The 22,270-nt window shown below is 37.4% G+C and overlaps 1 protein-coding gene across 4 annotated transcripts in view; it reads left to right on the forward strand.

Annotated features, from left to right (window-relative positions):
• The window catches only part of Pde4b (phosphodiesterase 4B, cAMP-specific), a 430,380-nt gene that overhangs the window by 399,882 nt on the left and 8,228 nt on the right, over window positions 1-22,270 (forward strand). For all 4 annotated transcript variants that reach the window (XM_013020617.1, XM_013020618.1, XM_013020619.1 and 1 more), the window contains 5 exons: window positions 12,043-12,136; window positions 17,623-17,801; window positions 18,893-18,991; window positions 19,138-19,302; window positions 21,098-21,197. In XM_013020617.1, the coding sequence (XP_012876071.1) occupies window positions 12,043-12,136; window positions 17,623-17,801; window positions 18,893-18,991; window positions 19,138-19,302; window positions 21,098-21,197 (637 nt within the window). The remainder of the gene's footprint in view (window positions 1-12,042; window positions 12,137-17,622; window positions 17,802-18,892; window positions 18,992-19,137; window positions 19,303-21,097; window positions 21,198-22,270) is intronic.

The raw sequence follows: 22,270 nt of genomic DNA on the forward strand, positions 1-22,270 counted from the left end.
TCGATTCCTCAGCACCACATAAGCAAAAAGAAAAAAGCTGGAAGTGGCGCTGTGGCTCAAGTGGTAGAGCGCTAGCCTTGAGCTGAAGAGCTGAGGCATAGCGCCCAAGCCCAGAGTTCAGGCCCCACGACCAGACCCCCAAAAAATAAATAAATAAAAATAAAATAACATTAAAAAAATAAAATTTTTCTTAAATTTTATTAAGTAGTTGTAAAAAGAGCTTACAATTCTATAAATCAGATTATGAGTGATCAGTGTCACTCCTTCCATTGTCCTTCCCTCCACCATTACTTTTCCTCCCTTCCCTACCCTCAAGTCACATAGCTTTATGTGCTATACAATGAATATAATGACTATGTGCTGTATATTTTTCTGTATATTTTGTATATTCTTGTATCCTGGTTCTTCAACTATTTGTTAAAATATATAATCAACACACTTTGAAGCCAGAGGTTAGTTAACCCAGGCTTTTTCTTCATTTTCAGCCCTAGTCAGGTGCTCTCTCTTTTGAGAGACTTTCTCTAATTACCCTAATCAGCAGCTTTTTGGTATCATGATGTAAAGTGATTTGGGTTTTTACTCCTCTCCTTCATTACATTGTAAAGTTATGAGGGACATGAATTGTGTCTATTAGATTCATCATTGTACTCACAGCATTTAACTTATTTTAATTGTTTCAAAGACGACACACTGTAGAAAATCTATTGGAACTTAGCATTCCTGTTTCCTGTTGTTCTACATAGGTACTTGCTATGTATAAGTCTAGTTTTTGTCTAATTTTTAGGTTATGAGGACCCTCCCCCATTTGGTTTGTAGTGACCCCTCAAAGTACTCTCAGGTGGTAACAGATATGAATGAATGAAGAGTAATAAACATGTACAATATAATAGAGTGAATGTTTGCTCCTGAGCCTTCTCCTACATTCAAAGTTGGGTAACAACAGTTGTTAGAGACAAATGGGTCCTTCCTTATGAACGCCAATGTGAAATAAGTTTTTGTTTGCTTCTTCGTCTGTTAGGTTAGTTGGTTGGTTGGGTTTGGGACTGTTTGGTTTACTTTTCTCCCAGAAAGTCTATATCCTGTGAACATGAACCTAAGGTTTGCGGTATCTGTTGTATAACCACCCAGGGCATACTTATCAGTGGGTGTTGAATCTAAAACTCAACCATTCTCCATATCTGCTGTATCTGGAAGAGAACAGCTTGATCACTTCCCATGGTTCAGCCATGCTTTTTATCTTAACATGCACACTGTCACTTCTTTTAGCCCTTGTCAATAAATTAATACCTATTACCAGATTAATCTCAACTGGGCAAATCTAAGCAAAATACATACTTGGTACAGTTTTCCTTCTGACAGACAATCTGTGGTTATTTGTGTCTTTGATCAATGCTTGATGAGTTCTAAAGTATCTTAAATTATGGAAAATGACTAAATGAAGAAAGCATGAATGGCTAGAGTTACCAATAACTTGGTTGAATAGGCTTTCAGATGGTATAGCATCAACATTAACCATTTTGAATATGGTCTTCTTCATTTGACATGCTTCATCTGCCTTTCTGGCAATTCTGGTTTACACTCCTTGGTCTGCTGAATAATCTAAATGCCCAACAAGCAAGTTTGAACTTCTCTGAGTAAGTGATGTGTCATGTAATCTATATGACAAGGCACTGCATCACACACACATTGGGAATTCTGGAGCTAGCACCTATCAACAATGAAAAGAGTTAGGTGTCAAAGAACCCATTGGAACCTCCACCCAGATGTAAAACCAAAATGAGGAGGAATACATTCAGAAACCTCAAATTCAAAAACACAACACAGATCCAAGTAAAACCTATCTCATGCGATAAAGAGCACTTACTAGGTATGAAACATCTTGTCAATAATTTTACATGAATATTTTCTACCCTCCCTTTTTTAAAAACAGAGAAAGTACCTGAGAGACTCAAGGATTTGGACAGTTTTTCAGACTACGTGGCAGTATAGGAGTTTCTTTCCAGAGTTAGGTAGATAAATATTCAGTTGCTTCTCACCATGTGATCCTGATGTTACTATTGCTTTTAGGGTTTCTTTTGAGTTAATAGAGCCCAGTAGCAAGCCTGTTCTTCATGTAGGAGCTTGGTAGTCCTCTATAAAATTGCCTTCATCCTCCTCCCATGAGCCGCCCCCTCCAAACCCTTGCATCTTGGGGAGAATTGTTGTTATGCATCCATCTCTTCTAAATTGTAGTAACTCTAATAGGAAATCATGCAGTATAGCTAGCTCTTTGAAAATAGGATAAATTACTGGGGAAGTTTTATTCTTTGTAGTTTAAACATATGTTCAGACCTTCAATCTGCGGCAAATTCTTCTCAGTTTCCATTTGTGTAGTCTAAAACGAGGATTAGCAAAGTACGAAAACTGGTAAGATGCATGTTTGAGAGAAGAAAAAGATAGGTCTGTGTAGCTCTGGGCTTTTATTTATTTATTTGATAAATGCCAGCGTGTAAAATTACTAGATTCTTCCCCAGTCCTGATGAAATGTTAATCCAGAAGCAAGGATTCCTAAGGCAGCTCTGAAGTGTCCTTTTTTTTTTTTTTTTAACCTCAAGGAACCTGTGAATGTCACTAACTGAAATCCATGTAGCTAATACTAAACACTATACATGCCACATAGTGTCCTTAGAGGGATAGAGTAGTTATCTCAAAATCAAGTTAGGGTAGTTTTTTGTTTTGTCAGTCATGGGGCTTGAACTCTGGGCCTGGACATGGTCCCTGAGGTCTTCAGCTCAAGGCTAGTGCTCTACCACTTAAGCCACCGCGCCACTTCCAAAGGTAGATTTTTTTTATAGCAGCAAACATCTTGGAAAGTTTAGGATTTATATCAATGCAAGAGAAGTTATTTACATGCCTGAAACAGAGGAAATAAATTCTTCAGAAAACCTGTAACAATATTTGTGGGTAACATGGAATGTGTGGGTGGTGGCTTTCCTGTTCTGTATAATTGCTTTCACCTTAAGAATGAAAATCTTGGGCACTTTTCTGGTTTACCACTAGCCAGAAAACAATAGATTGGATGGTACATGAGTCAGATCCATGATTTCCAGTGTTTTGTTTTGTTTTTTAAATAAATCTTCTAAGTTGTAGAGCTTCTGACTGTAAAATGTTTGCAAAGAAACCTTTTATATTGGAATCCTGGTAGTATGTTGTCACCTTAGAACTGACTCTGAAATTTGCAGTTGGATATTAGCCTTTATGCCTACATATAAAAACCTATAAAAGCTTAAACTGAAAAAACAAAACAAAACAAAAAAATAATGTACCTTGTTTGAATCTTTTGTTTTTCTCAGTAGCTACAATGATTTTAGCCATCTGTTGAAAAAGCAACATGTTATATTTAATTATCAGGTCAACAACCCAAAATTGTCAAAAATATTTTTGTCTATGTGCCTGTCTATTAACAGATTAAAGAGAAGTGACAAAGAACATAAAATAAGATTGTAAATTTGTGGGAACAGTTATAGATCGTATGTTTCTCAAAGCAGGAAGGGCCTCTAACAAAAGTAAATTTGAAACTGCAATCTTAGCTGCCCAGAAGGCTGAAATAGGAGGCTTGTGGTTCAAAGCCAGCCCAGGCAGAAAAGTTCCCATGAGACTCTTATCTCCAATTAACCACTCAAAAGCCAGAAGTGGAGCTATGCCTCAAGGCGGTAGAGTGCTAGCCTTGAGCAAAAGAGCTCAGTGTGTCCCTGCCCAAGCCCATAACTGACAAAAAAAAAAGTTAAAAATTCAGAGTTTAAAAATTTCTAAACCTATGTAGTTGTTCTATACCAGATATATTATGATGAGTATTGTAGCTTTGCTGCTCTTTATGAGATACTTGGACATGGAATCCTGAAACACATTAGAAAACTGAAACCACATTTCAAATTTAACTGGGTGTCCTGAATTTTATCAGTTAAATCTAGCAATACTATAAATGCAAAAATGTAACTATATAATAAAAATATATAACAAATATTTTATAGAGCTCATAAATATTAAATATAAAGTGCAATGTATATGTCAGTTTTAGGCATAAATAGTTATGTTGTTTGTCAATTTAGACACATCATATTAGCAATTTTCATGGGAAGAGAAAGTTGAGTGATGAAAAATTTCTATAAACATGCTTATGGGTCTAGGAAAGATAATTTTTTCAGATTTCAATAATGTGTGTCTTCAGAGAGGACTTCAGAAATTCTAAGTAAAAATGAACAGCTACAAGAATAGGTAGATAGTAGATGGATGGATGGAGAGAGAGAGAGAGAGAGAAAGAGAGAGAAAGAGATAGGAATAGCCACAGATTTTGGGGTGCTACTCAGTTCTTCATCTCAAGATGCCTGTTAGCTGTGAGCATATTCTTTTGATTCTTTTGTAGGTCTATATAGGAAATCACTAATGATTAGTCTCTGCTTTGCTTTTCTATGTCACTAGAGAAAATTCTTGTCCTTTAGCCAGCAAGTAGAATTGGTTCTAGTTTTGCTTCATCATAAATGGCAATATACTGTTGCAGAATTACAGTACAGATATTCATGTTTATTTTTCCTTTTTATCCTGTGTATGTGGGGGAAGAGGTGCTGAGGCTGGAACCCAAAGCCTGAAAAATGTTCAAAAAGCATTCTCCCACTGTACCACCCTCCTAGGGTTTTTTCTTGTTTCTCATTACATACCTATCATGGATTATTGTGTCACTGGGCAGTTAGGAAATTATTCAACCAATGTGTTTAGGAGAATTTATTTCTTCCTGGTTTGGCACCTGGATAGTAAACATGATCACTTTGGTGTCCCAGAGCTTGGCACCAGCAGAATTCATTTGCTTCAATGTCCCATCAAGAACCATAGTTGGTGATATAGTAGATATTAATTGACATTGGGTATGTCCATTTTTCCTATTACCTGGTTATCATCTCACCCAATTGAACTTCACTTGCCTCGTCAATAAGACAAACCCATTAACAAAAAAAACTGCATCAAGTTGTTTTGGTTTTGGTTTTTGCCAGTCTAGGGGCTTGAACTCAGGGCCTGGGCACTGTCCCTGAGCTTCTTTTGCTCAAGGCTAGTACTTTATCACTTGAACCACAGTGCCACTTCTGGCTTTTTTCTGTTTATGTGGTACTGAGGAATGGAACCCAGGGCTTCATGCATGCATGCGAGGCAAGTATTCTACCACTAAGCCACATTCCCAGCCCCTGTACATTGTTTTAAGTAGAGAAAGATAGAAAAGAAGGAAGAGGTTAGATACCTGATATCAGATGATCTGAAATGTTAAGAACTGTGGAAATTGGAATTTTGAAAAAGCCCATTACATCCTTGCTTGGTATCTTTCTTCATTTAAATCATATATGCAAAGGAAAATGTAGGTGCTTAAGAATTAACATCTACATCTTTGGATCTTCATCACTTCCCCTGGAAGACACAGTTATCTATCTATTTATTTATTTATTTATGGTGCCAGTCCTGGAGTTTGAACTAAGGGATTATTAGTAGCTGTCTCTGAGCTTGTGTGCTCAAAGCTAACATTCTTCCACTTGAACCATAGCCACTTCCAGCTTTTTGGTGGTTAAGTGGAGAAAAGAGTCTTGTGAGGTTTCCTATCCGTATTGGCTTCCAACTATGAGCATCATCCTTAATAGCCTTTAGGCACAAGCCACCAGCAGACAGCAGACACAATTTTTAATGTTAAAAAAGGAACTTTAGACATTAAGTACTTTACAACTGAAAAGTTGGAGCCCACAACTAAAGAAGTCAATGAATCTTAACCGAGAGTATAGATTTAATTAGTGCCAAAGCAAAGCCAGGGCAAGCTCTGCATGCAATCACTTCTCACTGAACCATGTTACCCAGCTGTGACTCTTTTTCTGTCACTACTAACATTCTTTGATTTCAAGAGAGGAGTTTCAATCCTGTCGCTTCCCTGATACCCGGGAATTCTTATAAAGTTATGACTAACAAAGTATAAAATATGAGTCAAAAGTTAGTCCCTAAAAAAGTCATTGTGACTTTAATGACTTCGGCAGTTGTTTCATACTGCAAAAACAGGAAGATCCCACACAATAAGGCGCCTGTCTCACAGCTGGGCTCATGCGTAGACAGCTACCCACAGGACTAACCACTGGGGCTGTCTTCCTCTCTTTGGCACCTCTTTTTTTCCCCTGACCTTACAGTTTTCTCCTACTGACTTCATCAGGAGGTTATCAGAAAGTGCTAGTTTTACCTGTCCTTAGTAGTCTGTGTGTGTGTGTGTTTGTGTGTGTGTGTGTGTGTGTGTGTGTGTATGTGTGTGTGTGTGTGTGTGTTTAAAGTATAATCTAGCCATTTTATTCTTAGTTTTTATATATAATTACAGAACCTTTTTAATGGTGTATTTCCTTTTTATTATCTTGAAATAGTTGTACTAAAGAATTGCCATTCGATGAAGCAGTTTATGAATACAGTACATCTTGATCAATATCACCCTTCCCACCCTCCCATCCCACCCCTTCCATTACTTAATTTTACATTATGTACTGATCTTTTTTTTTTTTTGCTTTTTAACAAAGCAGTTTATGTGTACAATGAATCTGATCTGTGTCATCACTTCAACTTCTTCATCCCCGCTTCAACCCACCCCTTCTCTTGAATTTCTCAATTCTGTGGTATACACAGTGAATTTTTGCCTGCATTTTCCCTGCTTTCCAGCTTCATTCTCTACCCCTCTCCTCCTGGCCCTACCCTCCCCTTTTGCAAGTACACATTTTTTGGCTCTTATATTGTTGGGCTTTGGCTTGTCTTTTAACAAATTATACTATTCGTATTCTCCATAGAGTTTATTACACTTCAGTCAATTCATTTGTAATACTTCACTTACCACCTTGCGTGTTTATTTGTAGATTTATAGACACATTCTAGCTACAACAAATGAGGAAGCCAGGCATATTAAAGCTACCAGCACAACCTTGTTCATTGTAGTGTTATTTACCATAATTGAGATATGGAACCAGCCCAGATGCCTCTCAATGGATGAATATATGTACACAATGGAATTCTACTCATCCATGAGAAAAATAATATTGTACTATTAATAAGGAAATGGAAATACTTGTAAAGGATAATAATAAGTGAAGTATTTTTTTTGATGGTCTAAGATTCAACCCCAGACAAACCTGGATTACTTTTAGAAGTAGCTTAGATGTGTTTGATGTTAGCAACTTGTATTATCTCTATTCTTACTTTATCGTGAAAAACGTAAAATTATCACATCTTATTTCTGAAGATTCTAAAACCCTTTTGGTCCATTCCCCTTATGTGATTTAACAAAGATTTCATAACTATGATAGTACCTAGCATGCTTGTGAATCTTTGACCAGGCCTTAAATTAGTCCTTTAAAATATGTTTTTGTCAAGTGTAATTGAATTTCTATCTACTATTGCTAGTTATTCTATGTTTTCCCCAGTAACTTCTTACTAGGAAAGGAAAGCTATTCAAAAAATCATAGATGATTTCATAGAGAAGGTATATTCTAGGAAAATAGCCTTCAATTATTTATTTAGAAAATGGTGCCTTCTCTTTTCAAAAAGTAACTGCAGTTTCTTAGCAGTGTTTGCAAATCTACTGCTGGAGGTGTTGGGGGAATTTGTGCTATAAGGGTTCATTCACAAACTTTGCTTGTCTGTGTTGGAAAGGGGCTTTGGCCATTTTCCCTAGGGACATTATTTCTAGGTAGACTTTAAGCAGGGTTTTCTTATGAAAGCAGATTCTTAAAGAAAAATAAGATCTGTGTACATTAGACAGTAGAGACACATTGATCTTTGAAATAGTGCACTCCTGTTTGTGGATATCTCTCCTGTGATTGATGAAGTAACAAATGTGCATTCCTTTTCAACCCAGTAACTTCTCTGGACAAAGCTTTTTATTCAGGAGTGGTTTTACCTTTGTATCTAGACTAAACATCTAACTTGATAAGTAGACAGGGAGACTCCAAGAGTCTTAGACTATAAAACTCTGAGACATGATAAATACCTCCTTTCCTCTCTTAGTGACTTATTCTCACAGACTGAAGCATGTCCTATTTTTTTTTTTTGCTGTTTTACTCAGTAGTATACAAAATTTTATTTCCTGGTAAACACTAGTTGCTAGTAAATACTGAATCTAAACTGTTGGAGGCTACCACATAATTTATCATAAAGTCATAAAAGTTTAGGCTGAGCGACTGAGATCCTGAATTCATGCATCACTCTTATTTCACATCAAGAGAGGGGAAGTGACTTACCAAGACATTAACTAGGACTAAGAATGAAAGTTGAAGTCATCTATTACAGTGTGGCTACTTCTAGTTCACCAGAAACAGCTCTTAGTTTGGAGCCAGACATTGAAAGTCCAGCTATGCTGATATCTCCAACTGTCTCCTCAACCATTAGCCTTAAAAATATAGCTGTGTGCCAGTCCTTGAGGTAGCTAGTCACAAGGTACAGCACTAATCTACTAATCTTACTAATTGGACTTTATCTTACTAGAATAAGTCTGCTCCCTGAAATCCATATCTGCTTTCCTTGGTTTGTACAGAGCTCAGCATAAGTGGACCCTTCTTAAGTGTTTTTTGATGAGGGCAATGATTGCCTTAGTCAGTGTGGTTGGGCCCTCCCTTATGGAGGAGGAAAACCAATGGTGGTTGCTAAGCAACATTTAAAGGACTGAGCTGGTTTCTGACACTGAATGACTTCCGTTTGCGTACTTCATCATGTGTGTTTTATGGTTGCCTTAAAATGACTTTGTTTTTTTGAATAATATTGTCATGCTTTTAGCAAAAGGCTTATAGGAGAGTTGATTTAAGCTTGAGAAAGAGGGAGATGGCATTCATCTCTTAGCTACTTCCATGAGCACACCGACCCTTTCTGTAAGGATACAAAAGATGAAGAGTGTGGTTTATTCTGAATCCTGTAGTTGAAAGTCATCACTCTCAGTTGGGACTGATGGATGATGCATCCTGACAAAGTTCTGAGGCAAGGAGCAGCTATAGTAAAACATACACAGAAAAATATTTTGTTCATTCTAGCCTTTATTGAGTCAGCTGAGGGGCAAATATGGCTAATAAAGAACCATTCCCATGATCTTCAGGCTGTTGACTATGGTGGTTGACCAATGTGCCCTAATAGATTAGAATGTTTGCACTAAAGTAAACACTAATTCAAAGCCTAAAAAAAATTTCTGTTCATATTTTTTCATTGCATGGATACATTCATTGGCCATTTTAGGTAATCAATATATGTTAGTTGAAAGTGATAAAACAGAATTATAGAACTAATTTAAGCCTGATTAATTCCAAAAATTTTTCTAAGCAGTTTGGAAATATCCAAGGAACCAACAAGGGGATAATTCCTTGAATGTTATATTTGGCTAAGTCTAGTGTGCAAAAAAAGAAAAAACATGGAAGAAATTTATCTCCAAGCTTCACCCAAGTGAAGTTGGCTTCTTTGCTAATATTCAACAGTTTATAAAACTATCCTTCCTAGCTTCATAGTCTTCTTGAGTATTGAGAAGGCCATTGTGACAGAGCAATTTTATCTATAAAAATAACTAACTTGGAATTTATGCAATTCATGTGGAGTTCAAAACTGCAAGGGATTCAATAAGTAAAATACACTGGCTGAGAAAATCAATTCAGTGATGCCTGGTTACTGTTACCAGCAAATGTTGTCATGGGAAAACACACACACACACACACACACACACATACACACACACGTTATACAGAAAGAGAGCAATTGTGCCTCTCTGAGAATAATGTATAGTGCAGTGAGCCAGCACTGATTTGCATTGGCTTCACCTCAAAAGGCCAGGTCTTCTGGGCACAGGCAATGTCGTGACCCAGGGCTCGGATGCCTGAAGTGAAGCTATTGTGAGATGTAGGATGCTCATTTGGAAGGAAACTACCTCCCAGTCAAGAGAACCAATTACAAGTTCAAGTTGTTGCCATGGTGCTTTGCTGTCCATTCAGCATGCTGTACATCAACTCCTGGAAGGGTAGGGATGTGGTTACAGGGGAGGAAGGAAAAGAGTGGGAGAGCCCTGAGTATGAATCTTATTACAGCAGGAAACTAATCCCAGCCTTTCCTTCTGTGTAATGTTGACAAGGAGGGTGGCAGGGGAACCTACCAAAAAGGAATGACATTTCAACATGCCCTAGGTTAGTAAGACAAAAAACTAAAATCAAAATTTAAATCCTATTTTGAATATAAATTAGAATATATAACATTAAAATGTAAAGTAAGCGTGGTTACTCCTAACTCCAGAAAGTTCATCATTTATTCAGCACGAGATATTGTTATATTTCCTAAGATAGTCTGAATCCCACAGGAAAGGTTAAATGAGTTTAATCTATTGCTCAAATTCAGTCTAGTATGCATATTAATGAGCTGGAGTTCAGAAAATGGCACATTACATATGAAGCACTCTTCAAATGAAATCAATCAATTCCATCCCCTTTAATTTCATTGTGAAAGTAAGCTAAATGTAATCAGCATCGCTGGTGAGCAAATAATCCTCCACAAAGCTAGTTACAAAAAACGAAAAGAAAAAATCTTACATACTGGAAGCTTAGTCTGAAAACAGCTATAGAGTTCTAACCTTTTTCAATTTTTAAACAATGCTCAGAAAGTAAATGAATCACAGACACCCTCTCTTTGCAGTAATAATGAGTGTCTGAGCTCTGCAAAGGCAGCGTCTGCAGAGCTGGTCTGTCATGCAGGGAGAGGGTTAAGGAATACCTAAGTGAAAGGGAGGAGGGTGCAGCTTTACTTAAATATTCATGGGGCTTCCTCCATTTTAATCTTCTCCCTTTTAAAAGATGGCTGTGTTTCCCCTGTCTGGCAACTCCCAGGGAAAGGAGAATTGCTGCTTCATTACAAAGTTCAGCTAAGGAGGACTCATCTAGGGTGGAAATCCCTTCAGCCACCAGGACTCTTCATGATTGATGAGTGCTGCAAGCCAGCCAGATGAATGCATTTGGACAGGCTCTTGCTCCTTCGTGCAATTCCTGATTTCATTACTCATTTCTGCCAGCAATAATCAGGGAGCATAGGCTTCTTGCGAGAATGGAGTGTGAAGACGGGCTTTGTTTGAAATAGGAAATGCTTTAAATTTTGGAAGCTTGTCTTTTGTAAATTTGGATTCTTCTGCCACTGAAAACAGCAGGGCTTTCCTGCCCCTCCTTTTGGGGATTGCTCTCTCAGAACTGAATTCTTTCAAAGGGATTTGTGGATTGTGACCAGAACAGCATCCAAAATGCCTGAGGCAAACTATTTGTTATCTGTATCTTGGGGTTACATCAAGGTGGGTTAATTTGATTGCTATGTGTCTTTGATAAGAAAGTGAAGCCTTTACATCTGTATGTGATCTGTGAAGTAAAAGCCATTTGTGATGATTCCCTTTGTGAATTCATTTAACCCATTGGGGCTTGCTTTTGTGAAATGAGGCATGCAATGATATAATGCATTCAAAAATTTAAAATTTAATTTTATTGTTATTATTAAGGAGTTATACAGACATTGCATTTAAATTTGTGTGACATATTTAAATGCTGTTCTTACTCAAATTTATTTTTAAAGGATGCTTTTATTTTCTGTCATTTTCCCTTTAACTTTTCAGTTAATCTCCATCACTGAATAAGGTTATCAGCTTAAATTATCTTTTGGATTTCTTTTATAATTTTCCATTTTAAAAGTAGTTATGTTTTTCAAGGGAAATTATTTTGACCTCTACAGAAATTGAAATTCCTTTTCCTGGGTTTATTAAAAAAAAATCAGATGTTAATTGTAAGAAATCTGAAGAACATCTCCATCTTCCCTCCCTCACCCCCATACCCCAAGTGACTTTGGAATAATTTCAAATTAAAAGGCTATTATATTTTACAGGATCAATATCATCTATGTAGAATTTGCTCATACAGTCTTTTGGTTCCTAGAAAGTAAAGTTGGAAATATTTAAAGTGATCATTTCCTCTGTTTTAGATGGTTAATACATTTTTTTCCTTTCATAAACAGTTCAAAAGAATGCTGAACCGGGAGCTGACACACCTCTCAGAGATGAGCCGATCAGGGAACCAAGTGTCTGAATACATTTCAAATACTTTCTTAGGTAAGGTATTAACTGGAGGGAGTGGGGGAATCTTATCTCATAACTGAATTTGGTCAAAATCAATTTTGGCAACCCATTAAGGCCATGCCATTTAAGATTTGGAATGAGGTTAAACATAGCATACCAAATCCATTGAAAATAACAATAAAAGTCAGTCTATAAGGAAAAAAAATAGTTGATTTATAAGATGATGTTAAAAAAAGAATGCAAAGTGCCATTCAAGACAGAAGGTTATTAGCAGATGATTACATTTATCTGACTACAGGTTCCCCAATTATCGACCTGCTCATTTCCATCTTTTCCAAGACCTGTGAAGTATCAGGGAGGTACATTCACCGAAACCCTAGCAATCACTCCATTAACTCCTCTGACACACTATTCTGTCAATTCCTTCAATAAGTGAGCTTTGAAAAATATATTCTGAGGTGTTTTCCAAAGGATATGCTTGGGTAATAATTTTATACTGGCTCTCTGAGAATAAACGTGGGCAATAATGTAGGTTATTTCTTAAAGATACCTGAGTGGGGGAGGGTATTTTCATATCTCTGACTTAGTCTTCTTTAAGCATAGTCATTGTCTTCCCCATCTGATTAGTTAGCTATTATTCTCCAATGCTACATTACTAGCACTTAACACATGATATTGACAAATAAGGTTGCACTAATGATCCTCAAATACTGCCATGCGTCTTGTTTGATTAGTAGGGACTTCTGAGCTCAGGTAAAGGCAATTCTATTGCACAAAAAATATTTTGACAATTTTAATGTAATAATACAGAATCTGCACACATATGCACTTCAAAGTGCACAGGTTCCATTTAGATTCTGATGCTGCTGACTTGCAGCAACTGCTGAATTATGCTTATTTGCGCAACCCCATTTTCGAGGGAAAAGACCCATTCTAACAGCTGAGCATCATTAATCAACGAACATTTGCCTTAATGCAGAAGGAAGCACATACCTCTTCTCATTTTATTTTAAAAATCAATCCCACTTTTCGAACTCCAAAGTAGTCCTCACTACCAGCAGATCAATCAGCTTTCTCTTTCAGCAGTTCAGTACAAAACCAGTGCATTACTGTACACTCTGTGATCACCAGGCACATTCACAGGTGCTTTGGAACTGTTTGGCTATGCAGGTGTCTGCAGCACCCAGGATCTCCAGCTGCAGCTGCATCAACCTTTGTCTGAGAACAAAGAAGAATTTTTATGCATCGCCTCTCACAGAGGTGGCTAGAATCTAATGGAACAGAAAACCTTACTGTTACTCTGCTGATCCCCTTTATCCCTTTTGAACCTGGAAATCTTCCACTGACCATTTCAAATGGATCCTGTTTTGTGTGACACTCAGTTTATTTCCAGAGGCTGGAGATCATTTTAGAAATATTTTCTAGATTATTGACAACAGCTGAGAAGAGTAAAATCAAAAGTGCATGAACTCATTTTGATTTTCATACACATTACTTCTTAAAAACTCCAAGGCTTTTCTGCTTTGCAGAAGAGATTCTCCCTATTAGAGGTAAAGCTCCATGGAGTGTTTGAGTCCTTCATCATTCAGCCCTGGACTGAAGTAGTCCTTCTCATTGGTAGTCTCTTCTAATAGCTGCTTTCCAATGACAATGAGAATAGCTTGCCATACTAATTGATCATTTTATCAGCATTAGAAGCTGATAAAAACGTCTCTTCATCTTCAATATTCCATTTTCAATTTAGGGACATCTAAGGAGAGTTATTTGTCTGGATTCTCATTATTCACAAAGTTATCAAGAACAGATTGTGGAGAACAGTTCTATGAATCTTTTTTTATTTTTTAAATTATTATAAAAGTAATGTACAGAGGGATTGCAGTTAGATGTCTGGTAAAGAGTCCATTTCCTTTTGGGCAATGTAACCCCTTCCCCTGCTCTCCCAATTTTTTCCCTCCCATCCCCACCCACAAGTTGTACAGTTCATTTTCAACATAGTGTCTAGTGAGTACCACTGCTGCATGATTATATAAATCTTAATCTTTACATACCCATTAAACTCTTGGGCATCTGCCTCTGCCTCTTCTGTGATCAAGGCCGTTTTCATTTTGACAATCAAAAACAAGGAAGGAAGGAAGGAAGGAAGGAAGGAAGGAAGGAAGGAAGGAAGGAAGAAGGAAGGAAGGAAGGAAGGAAGGAAGGAGAGGAAGCAAGGAGAGAAAAAAGCAAGAGATAGAAAGAAGGAAAGAAAGGAAGGAAAGAAAAAAGAAAGAAAATAAAAAGAAACCAAAAAAGCAAATGTAGTACATGAACTCTTAGTCCTACCTTGTGACCATGGTGAGTATTCCTGGTGGGTCATAAAGTCGACTTCATAAACTGTCAGATCTGCCATGAACCTTCAGAGGTCCAGAAGAATGAAGTAATGAAGAATGACCAAAGTCATTTGTCCGAATGTTTCTAAGCCAGAGTTATGACTTAACTCTTTTGTCTTGTACATTTGAGTACCCTATCCTTCTGACAGGAACTAAGAACATATAGGGAAAAATCTCACATTTAAGGACATTAATATATATATATATATATGTATATATTATATATATATATATTTATACATTTATATATAACAAATATATATATATACACACACACATATATATATATACATATATATGAAAAACATCTAACATGATGGCATATATAGTGGACATACAGAAAGACAGATAACAGGTTATTTACCAATCCAGGCAGTTATTGACAATGGGCTCTAGATACTACATTACAAATTAGTAAAGATTTTCACAGAAAAAAGGCCATCTCTTAAAATCCTATACCTAACATTTTAATAGCTAGAGCTCATTTTAAATAATCTAAAAATATGAAGGAAAGGATTGAGGGATTTTCATAATTAAACGATGTTGGAATCAAATAAGCAACATGCCTCAGGTTATGCATTAAGATAATTGAATGCAACCAGCTCTTGTAGCTATTTTCTTTTTACTTCACACTGGCCAACTATTTCCCTGATACGTTCTGAGCATTGTATAAATGCAAATCAGCTAAGTGTTTCCCATCATTCTTTGGATTTGTGTTTCAGTTATTTCCATACTGTGCTGGCTAAGCATTTAATAATGGAAACTCTAAATAGAGGAAATTCTAAGTATGGAAGCCTAACAGTTTTCCTGGGTCTGCAGGAGAACAGCGGGGCTTCTTGCAATGTTCCAGATGCAGCAAGGGTTCAGCTCAATTACTCCCTGTTGCAGGCCATCTTTAATTAAACAAAGAGGACAAGCTGCCAATCCCACCAGAGCTGGTTCTATCTGTTAGTGATACAAAGGAATCCAGCAGCCTCTTTACCCAAATGTGAAGATTGGTGGTTTAGAATGCCCTTTTATCTTGGAAAAAAGTAGTCATTGTTTAGTAGTGAAGTGACGGGAAGAAAAGTAATTTCAAAAATCATATACTGTACAGTTTCCATGCCAGAGACTATGTGGCAGGAAAGAGATTTTTAATGGGAACCTCAAGGCCTTCTTATTATTAAATCACCATGTCTGGAACAAAGTAATTGCAGAATAAATATCTGTTAAATAAATTGTTCTTTGAGCTTGGCAAAGTTGCTGAGAGTGTGGGATTGTTATCGATTCCTAGACCTGTCTGGGAATGCCTGATCATCCAAAGCACAGGGGAATTAAAAAAAACAACAACCAAAAACCAAAACAAAACAACAAACAAAACAAAAAAAACAAACAAAAAAACTAGTTCAGTGAGGCTGGGTGAAGCCTGTAAATTTTTTCTGAAAATTTCCTACGTGCTCCTGATTAAGTTGGAAATCCCTAAACTAATTGAGATGACTAAACTTTTTCCCTAACAAAAAGGCACTGTCTACAAGCTTGTAGAAACCTAGAGATTACACAGAAATGGCCAGGGAAGGGGAATACCTGTGCCTCAGCCCGCCAGGCAGGTGGCAATGTGCACAGAAAGCTAGTCCTGTTTCACCATTCTTGCTCAGCTTGGCTAGAGTGACTACCAGGGCAAAAGTCCCTGAGGAGAGCATGTGACTATGCCGACATCTAGAAGAGTATAAAAGCTAGGGTCCATCTCCCAGCATACCAACTGTGAGCATGTCATTTTCAAATGGAGAAGTTATTTTGTACTCATTTTCACTATAACAAGCAGAGATCAATGTCAGCATTTTTGAAAGCCACATTAACTCTTTCAACCATGGAGTCCCATTTTAGTTCAATAAAGCAATTGAAACAATCATTGCTGCTGCATATGCACAAGCATCCTTGTGGCCTGAAAGAGTTAATGCATCTGTCAGTACTCAGGATGTATCCCTATGAAATCAAATAGAGTATTTGTTTACAGGCATTTTCAATAAAGGAGGGAGCTTCTGTAAACAGGTAGACAGACATTTTCACTAATCCTAGTTCTGCTATTTCTGTGTGGCAAAAAGTTTACATATTAAATGCCATTATTATAAATATTTAGTAAGCATAAATGTGTTATTAAGTGTGATGCCTATTACAAATGAGATGCCCTATTATCTATTAGTAGAGTTAACATACACAACGCATAAATAAAAATGAAATTATAGTCTTCCTCTACACCTCAAATGTTAACTAATCAATGTTTTAAAATAGCAGTTCTCTTCCTCCTCCTCCTCTTCCTCTTCCACCTCTTTCCTCTCCTCCTCCTTTCTAAATTCCTTCCTCCCTCCCTCCTCCTCCTTTTCCTCCTCCTCCTTCTCTTCCTTCTCCTCCTCCTTCCTTTTTCTTGCCAATACTGGGGATTGAACTCAAGGCTTCAGGCTTTTACTTGTCCTTTTTAATTGTGGCTAGTGCCCTACAACCTGAGCCACACTTTTAGTCTAGCTTTTTTGCTAGATGATTGAAAACATAGTCTTGAGGACTTTTCTGCCTGGGCTGGCTTTGAACTTCAAGCTTCCTGAGTAGCAAAGTTTAAAAGAGTGAGCTATCACTCTTTTAATTCATAAATGAATAAAAGATTCGGATGAATCTTTTATTTTTTAGCATATATTGCTCATTTAAACTGAATCAGCTAAAATCATTTTTAAAGAATGAATGAAAATGTATCCGCAGAGCTTATTTTCATTAATCTTGCTTTAACTTATGAACGTTTTTGTTATATAAGCAATATAAGTTAGTCACCTTAATGCAAAATCCACATGTAAGTATTGATATTTTTCACCTCAAAAATGTGTGAGTATACTTCTCCTAAATTACACTAAGAACAGGAAACTGGGCTCGAGTACTATCTCAGTCACTTCCTGGACAATTTACTTAACTACTCTGAGCCTCAGTTTACTTGGCAATAGCATGGAGCAACAAGTCTTATTTTTTCTACCACTCCACAAGGTTATCCAAGATCCAATGAGGTTGCATTGTACAAGCCCTTTATACAATTTAAAGGCTATTACACAATGTCTGAGCTGTTTTGAATATTGCTGTGTATGTTCATTGGCACAAATGTGATTTGAAAAACCAAACATTCTTTTGTTGCAGACAAGCAGAATGATGTGGAAATCCCATCTCCCACCCAGAAAGACAGAGAGAAAAAGAAGAAGCAGCAGCTTATGACTCAGATAAGTGGAGTCAAGAAGCTGATGCATAGTTCAAGTTTAAACAACACAAGCATCTCGCGCTTTGGAGTCAACACAGAAAATGAAGATCACCTGGCCAAGGTTTGTATGAGCTGGGCCTGGAGGTGCACAGCTCTCTGCAGCATACGGAGCTTGTTTACCATTTAGACATTTGTATGGGTCACTTTTGCTTTGTCATTATTTGTCCAGTGCTGGGGCAATCTTTCTTCTATATCGAAGACTTTACTTTGGGTCCTGAGTCGGGTTCAGTGATGGATAACTCCTTATGCTGGAACATCCTGATGAAAGAACTCCAGGACATCCAAAGGAAATCCAGGAGGAGAAATTTGAATTATCCCTGGAGATGCTGTCAGAACTCTGTGCCAGAGGGCCAGAGGGAAAATCTACACTGATTGGCAGTGCTAGAGAAATAAACAGATCAGGAGAGTAATGACTCCTGAGTGAAGCAATGACTCCAGTAGTAGAGGCAAATGCAGACAGAATGCATCTGTCCTCAAGAGGCTGTACAGAATCACTGCTGAAGTTTTCATTGCTTTGTGAGACAATGAAATGAGCTTCCTCTGAGCAAACAACATTCAGTGAGGCCTTCTGAATTGATTAAACACCCAGCCAGGCCTCTGGGAAGTTACTCAGAATGGAATAAATTGTTCCTTCAATCAGATAATCTTAGACTGATCCCACAACACAGGCCTGAATGATGTTTCTTCCAGGTTTCTCTTGGTCATTCTTAAACTGGGGTTGATTTCTGCACGTTCTGGTAGCTCAGTCTCCCTGATCTGACGTCAATGATAATAACCAAAGGACAGGGGCGTTTCCTTGACATTGTTTTCTACCTGTCACCGATAGGCCAGTAAGTAGCAGGGGGAGTGATGGGGAAATGGGACCAGCATAATCTCTATTCACTCAGACAACATTGTTTGAGGAAGGATGCAAAGCAAATATAGGTTAGCAACTATATTTATAAATAGATATACATTTATAATTATTGCATAAAAAGATCCCAAACCACTTGAGTTATTCCACCTGAGTTATTTTCAGATATTAGAACACTCTAATTATAGTACTCTATATAGACTTAGGTAGCCAATTAATACAAAAAAGACTTACAAAAATTTTGTAAACTTACAAAAAATATTTATCCTTATTCCTAAATTCCTCTTTATTTTTTACAGGAGTTGGAAGACCTGAACAAATGGGGCCTTAACATCTTCAATGTGGCTGGATATTCACATAATCGGCCCCTGACATGCATCATGTATGCCATATTCCAAGTGAGTAGCATGAGATCATGTTGATTATCCAAATGGATAACTCCTTGTAAGGGTTTTGTTTTTCCCATTCTAGTTTAGGTTGCCACTTAATCTTGCTACATTTTTGTAATCCACATATTCATGTTCTAATCCATTTTATTACATAGGAAAGAGACCTCCTAAAGACTTTCAAAATCTCATCTGACACATTTGTGACCTACATGATGACTTTGGAAGACCATTACCATTCTGACGTGGCCTATCATAACAGCCTGCATGCTGCTGATGTAGCCCAGTCTACCCACGTCCTTCTTTCTACACCAGCATTAGATGTGAGTAATTGTCATCTGGTTTGGATTCCTGCCCATTCCTTTAAAAGCACCATGCAATGTGCAATGTATTTACAAAAATGATGTAACTGGCTTAACTGACCCCAAATTTATACACTGGTTCTTTATGAAATATAGAAGCATAAATTGAGTAATAAAACTAGACATTCCTGCCTTCTTTACTCTCTAAGAATAGAGTAACTTTTCCATCTCTTCCAATTGAAAATTATTTAGTTATAAAATAATCAACAGAATCCATGCTTAGTTCCTGGTGAAGGATACAGTTATCTCAAAGTATGGATGGTAAAATAAGGAGAAACAGTGACCGAAGGGGTGACACGAGCAAGATGCATTATACTCATGAGTTGCCATGTTGAATTGAAAACCTTCTGCACCCCTTTTTAAAGATCATTAAAAAATAAATTTAATTTAAGAAAGGAGGAACAGAATCCCTTGTACTCAGACAAGATTTGAGAAGGTGATTGGGACTCCTTTCCTCACAGATTAATGCCTTGTATTAGTAATGGGATAATTATTGTAATTTGCCAAGATTGCTGAAAACTGTTAGTAAAAGAAGAGTACAGTGTGTCCTTAATTATCAGGATTGGTCCTTTGTGGAGAGATAGAAAATGAATTGGCATTTAAGGAAACAGAAGACTTAAATAATCACAGAGAAGAAAGACATTTTGGTCCTAGAATCAACAGCAATAGACACCTAATAAATACTAGGCTTAAGTCATTTTTGCTTGGGTAGAGACAGATTTGCCTAATGACATGACAGGAAGGAACTAAGAATAAAGTATTAGGAATATTTTTCAAATCTTGCCTATAAATAAACATTAAGTAGAGATGGATGGAATGAATGAATTTATAACTGGCAGCTTGTGACCACACTACAAATAAGCATTGTGAAATAATTCATTGCTGATGAATCTGAAGTTTAGCCTTTTCCTCTAACTTATGCAGCCTAAACATGAAGGGTATTTATTATAACTCACAGCAGAGCCATCTGCCTTGCTTCTTTGACTTGATTGTGCTTATGTTACGTAAGCACCATGCTGCTGTAGACCTAATCTGAAAGACAAATCAGGAGTTCACATACACCATGTATGAGCAGTATGCTAATGCCAAGCCTCAGCCTGCAGTCTTAAATAATGTGCAAATCAGGGGCTGGGAATGTGGCCTAGTGCTACAATGCTTGCCTAGCATTCATGAAGCCCTGGGTTCAATTCCTCAGTACCACATAAACAGAAAAAGCCACAAGTGGTAGAGTGCTAGCCCTGAGCAAATGAAGCTCAGGGACAGTGCTCAGGCTCTGATTTCAAGCCTCAGGACTGGGGGGATGGGGATGGGGGATGGGAAAGGGGGAGAATTTATTTTTAGCCGGGCACCAGTGGCTCAAACCTGTAATCCTAGCTACTCAGGAGGCTGAGATCTGAGTATCACAGTTCAAAGCCACCCAGGGCAGAAAGTCTCTGAGGAAATAGCACTGTGGCTCAAATGGTAGAGCACTTGCCTTGACCTGATGAGCTCAGCGACAGCTCCCAAGTCCACAGTTTAAGCCCCATGACCAATAACAACAACAACAACAAAAAGTGCAAATCAAGGCTGGGCATCATTCCTTTTATATCAGGAACTTTTTGGTAATAAACAGAATCTACATTTTTTAAATTTAATCCACACCCTATGAGAGTATACAAATCCCTCTCTCAAAGAGAATGAAATGGGATCCTTTGAAATTAACTGGCAAAATGAGCAAAGTAGATTTGGAGTTCAATGTGTCCAATTTGTTTCCCAGGCTGTCTTCACAGATTTGGAAATCCTGGCTGCCATTTTTGCAGCTGCTATCCATGACGTTGATCATCCTGGAGTCTCCAATCAGTTTCTCATCAACACAAGTGAGTTCACCACTAGAACAGTCATTTGAGATAATTGTATGATTCACTGCAGTTTTTCCCTCCTGATGTTTTCATTATGGGTAACAAAAAGGGCAGTAATGAGGTAATCCTTCCATTCCACTCAAACTGGGTTGAGTGTCCTTTCCTGGATACTGTGTCCAGTCTGGCAACACTATGTTTGAGCTGCATGGAGAACTTGGAGAGGGTCGGAGGAAGCCATAAAATGTACTCAAAGTTTGGAAAGTACAATATGGAAGGAAAGAATAACAGATGTGGAATTATCCAGTAAGAGAAGAAAAGGCCTGGGGATGTTGTGATCAGGGCTCTTACAGCACAACACCCCCATTAATGTCTTACTGTGCTAGGGAATAGGCACTAATGTTGGGTCTGAATATGGGAACTTTCAAGTAGAAATTAGATTTCCTCAAAAAGCACTGAAATAGATTTCCAAAATTCAAGAGGAAAGTCATTAAAGTCCCATATGCTCTGTTCCATGTTGTGCACGTGTGTGTGTGTGTGTGTGTGTGTGTGTGTGTGTGTGTGTATGTTTGATTATGGAATGGTCTACAGAAAAGAGGGTAACCTAGTAGCTTTCAGGGTTAGTCCAGCCTTAGGACCATAAGCTATACTCCAAGTTTTTGGCAGGCTCAAAATATTTGGTTTCCACACTAATGAAAATGTATTCAACCACTCAGTTAATACGTTTTCCCTAGTACTAAAGATCTAAGTACTTTTTCTTCTAACAATAATAGTCGTATTGTCAATGTTATAACTGGCATCAAATGCTAACAGTTTTACACAGATGCTGTTTGAGCTGCTTGTTATCCAAGAGTTTTTGTTGTCACTTCTTGTTTTTGTATTATTGTGTTTTTTTAAATCAAGCTATCCAAGTTATCTAAGTTTGGGGAAGACTTTTAAACCTCATTCATCTATTGATCAAACAAATTTTTCTGCATGAATTATATCAGCTTGTTTAGTGTAAAGTCATGAATTCATTCATTGATAAACCAGTAAGCATCACACTGGAAAAGTCTTTCCTGCCAGAACCATCTACATCATGGTCACATGCAGAT

Source organism: Dipodomys ordii, unplaced genomic scaffold (genome assembly GCF_000151885.1).
Source record: "Dipodomys ordii isolate 6190 unplaced genomic scaffold, Dord_2.0 Scaffold51, whole genome shotgun sequence".
Classification (NCBI taxonomy): domain Eukaryota; kingdom Metazoa; phylum Chordata; class Mammalia; order Rodentia; family Heteromyidae; genus Dipodomys; species Dipodomys ordii.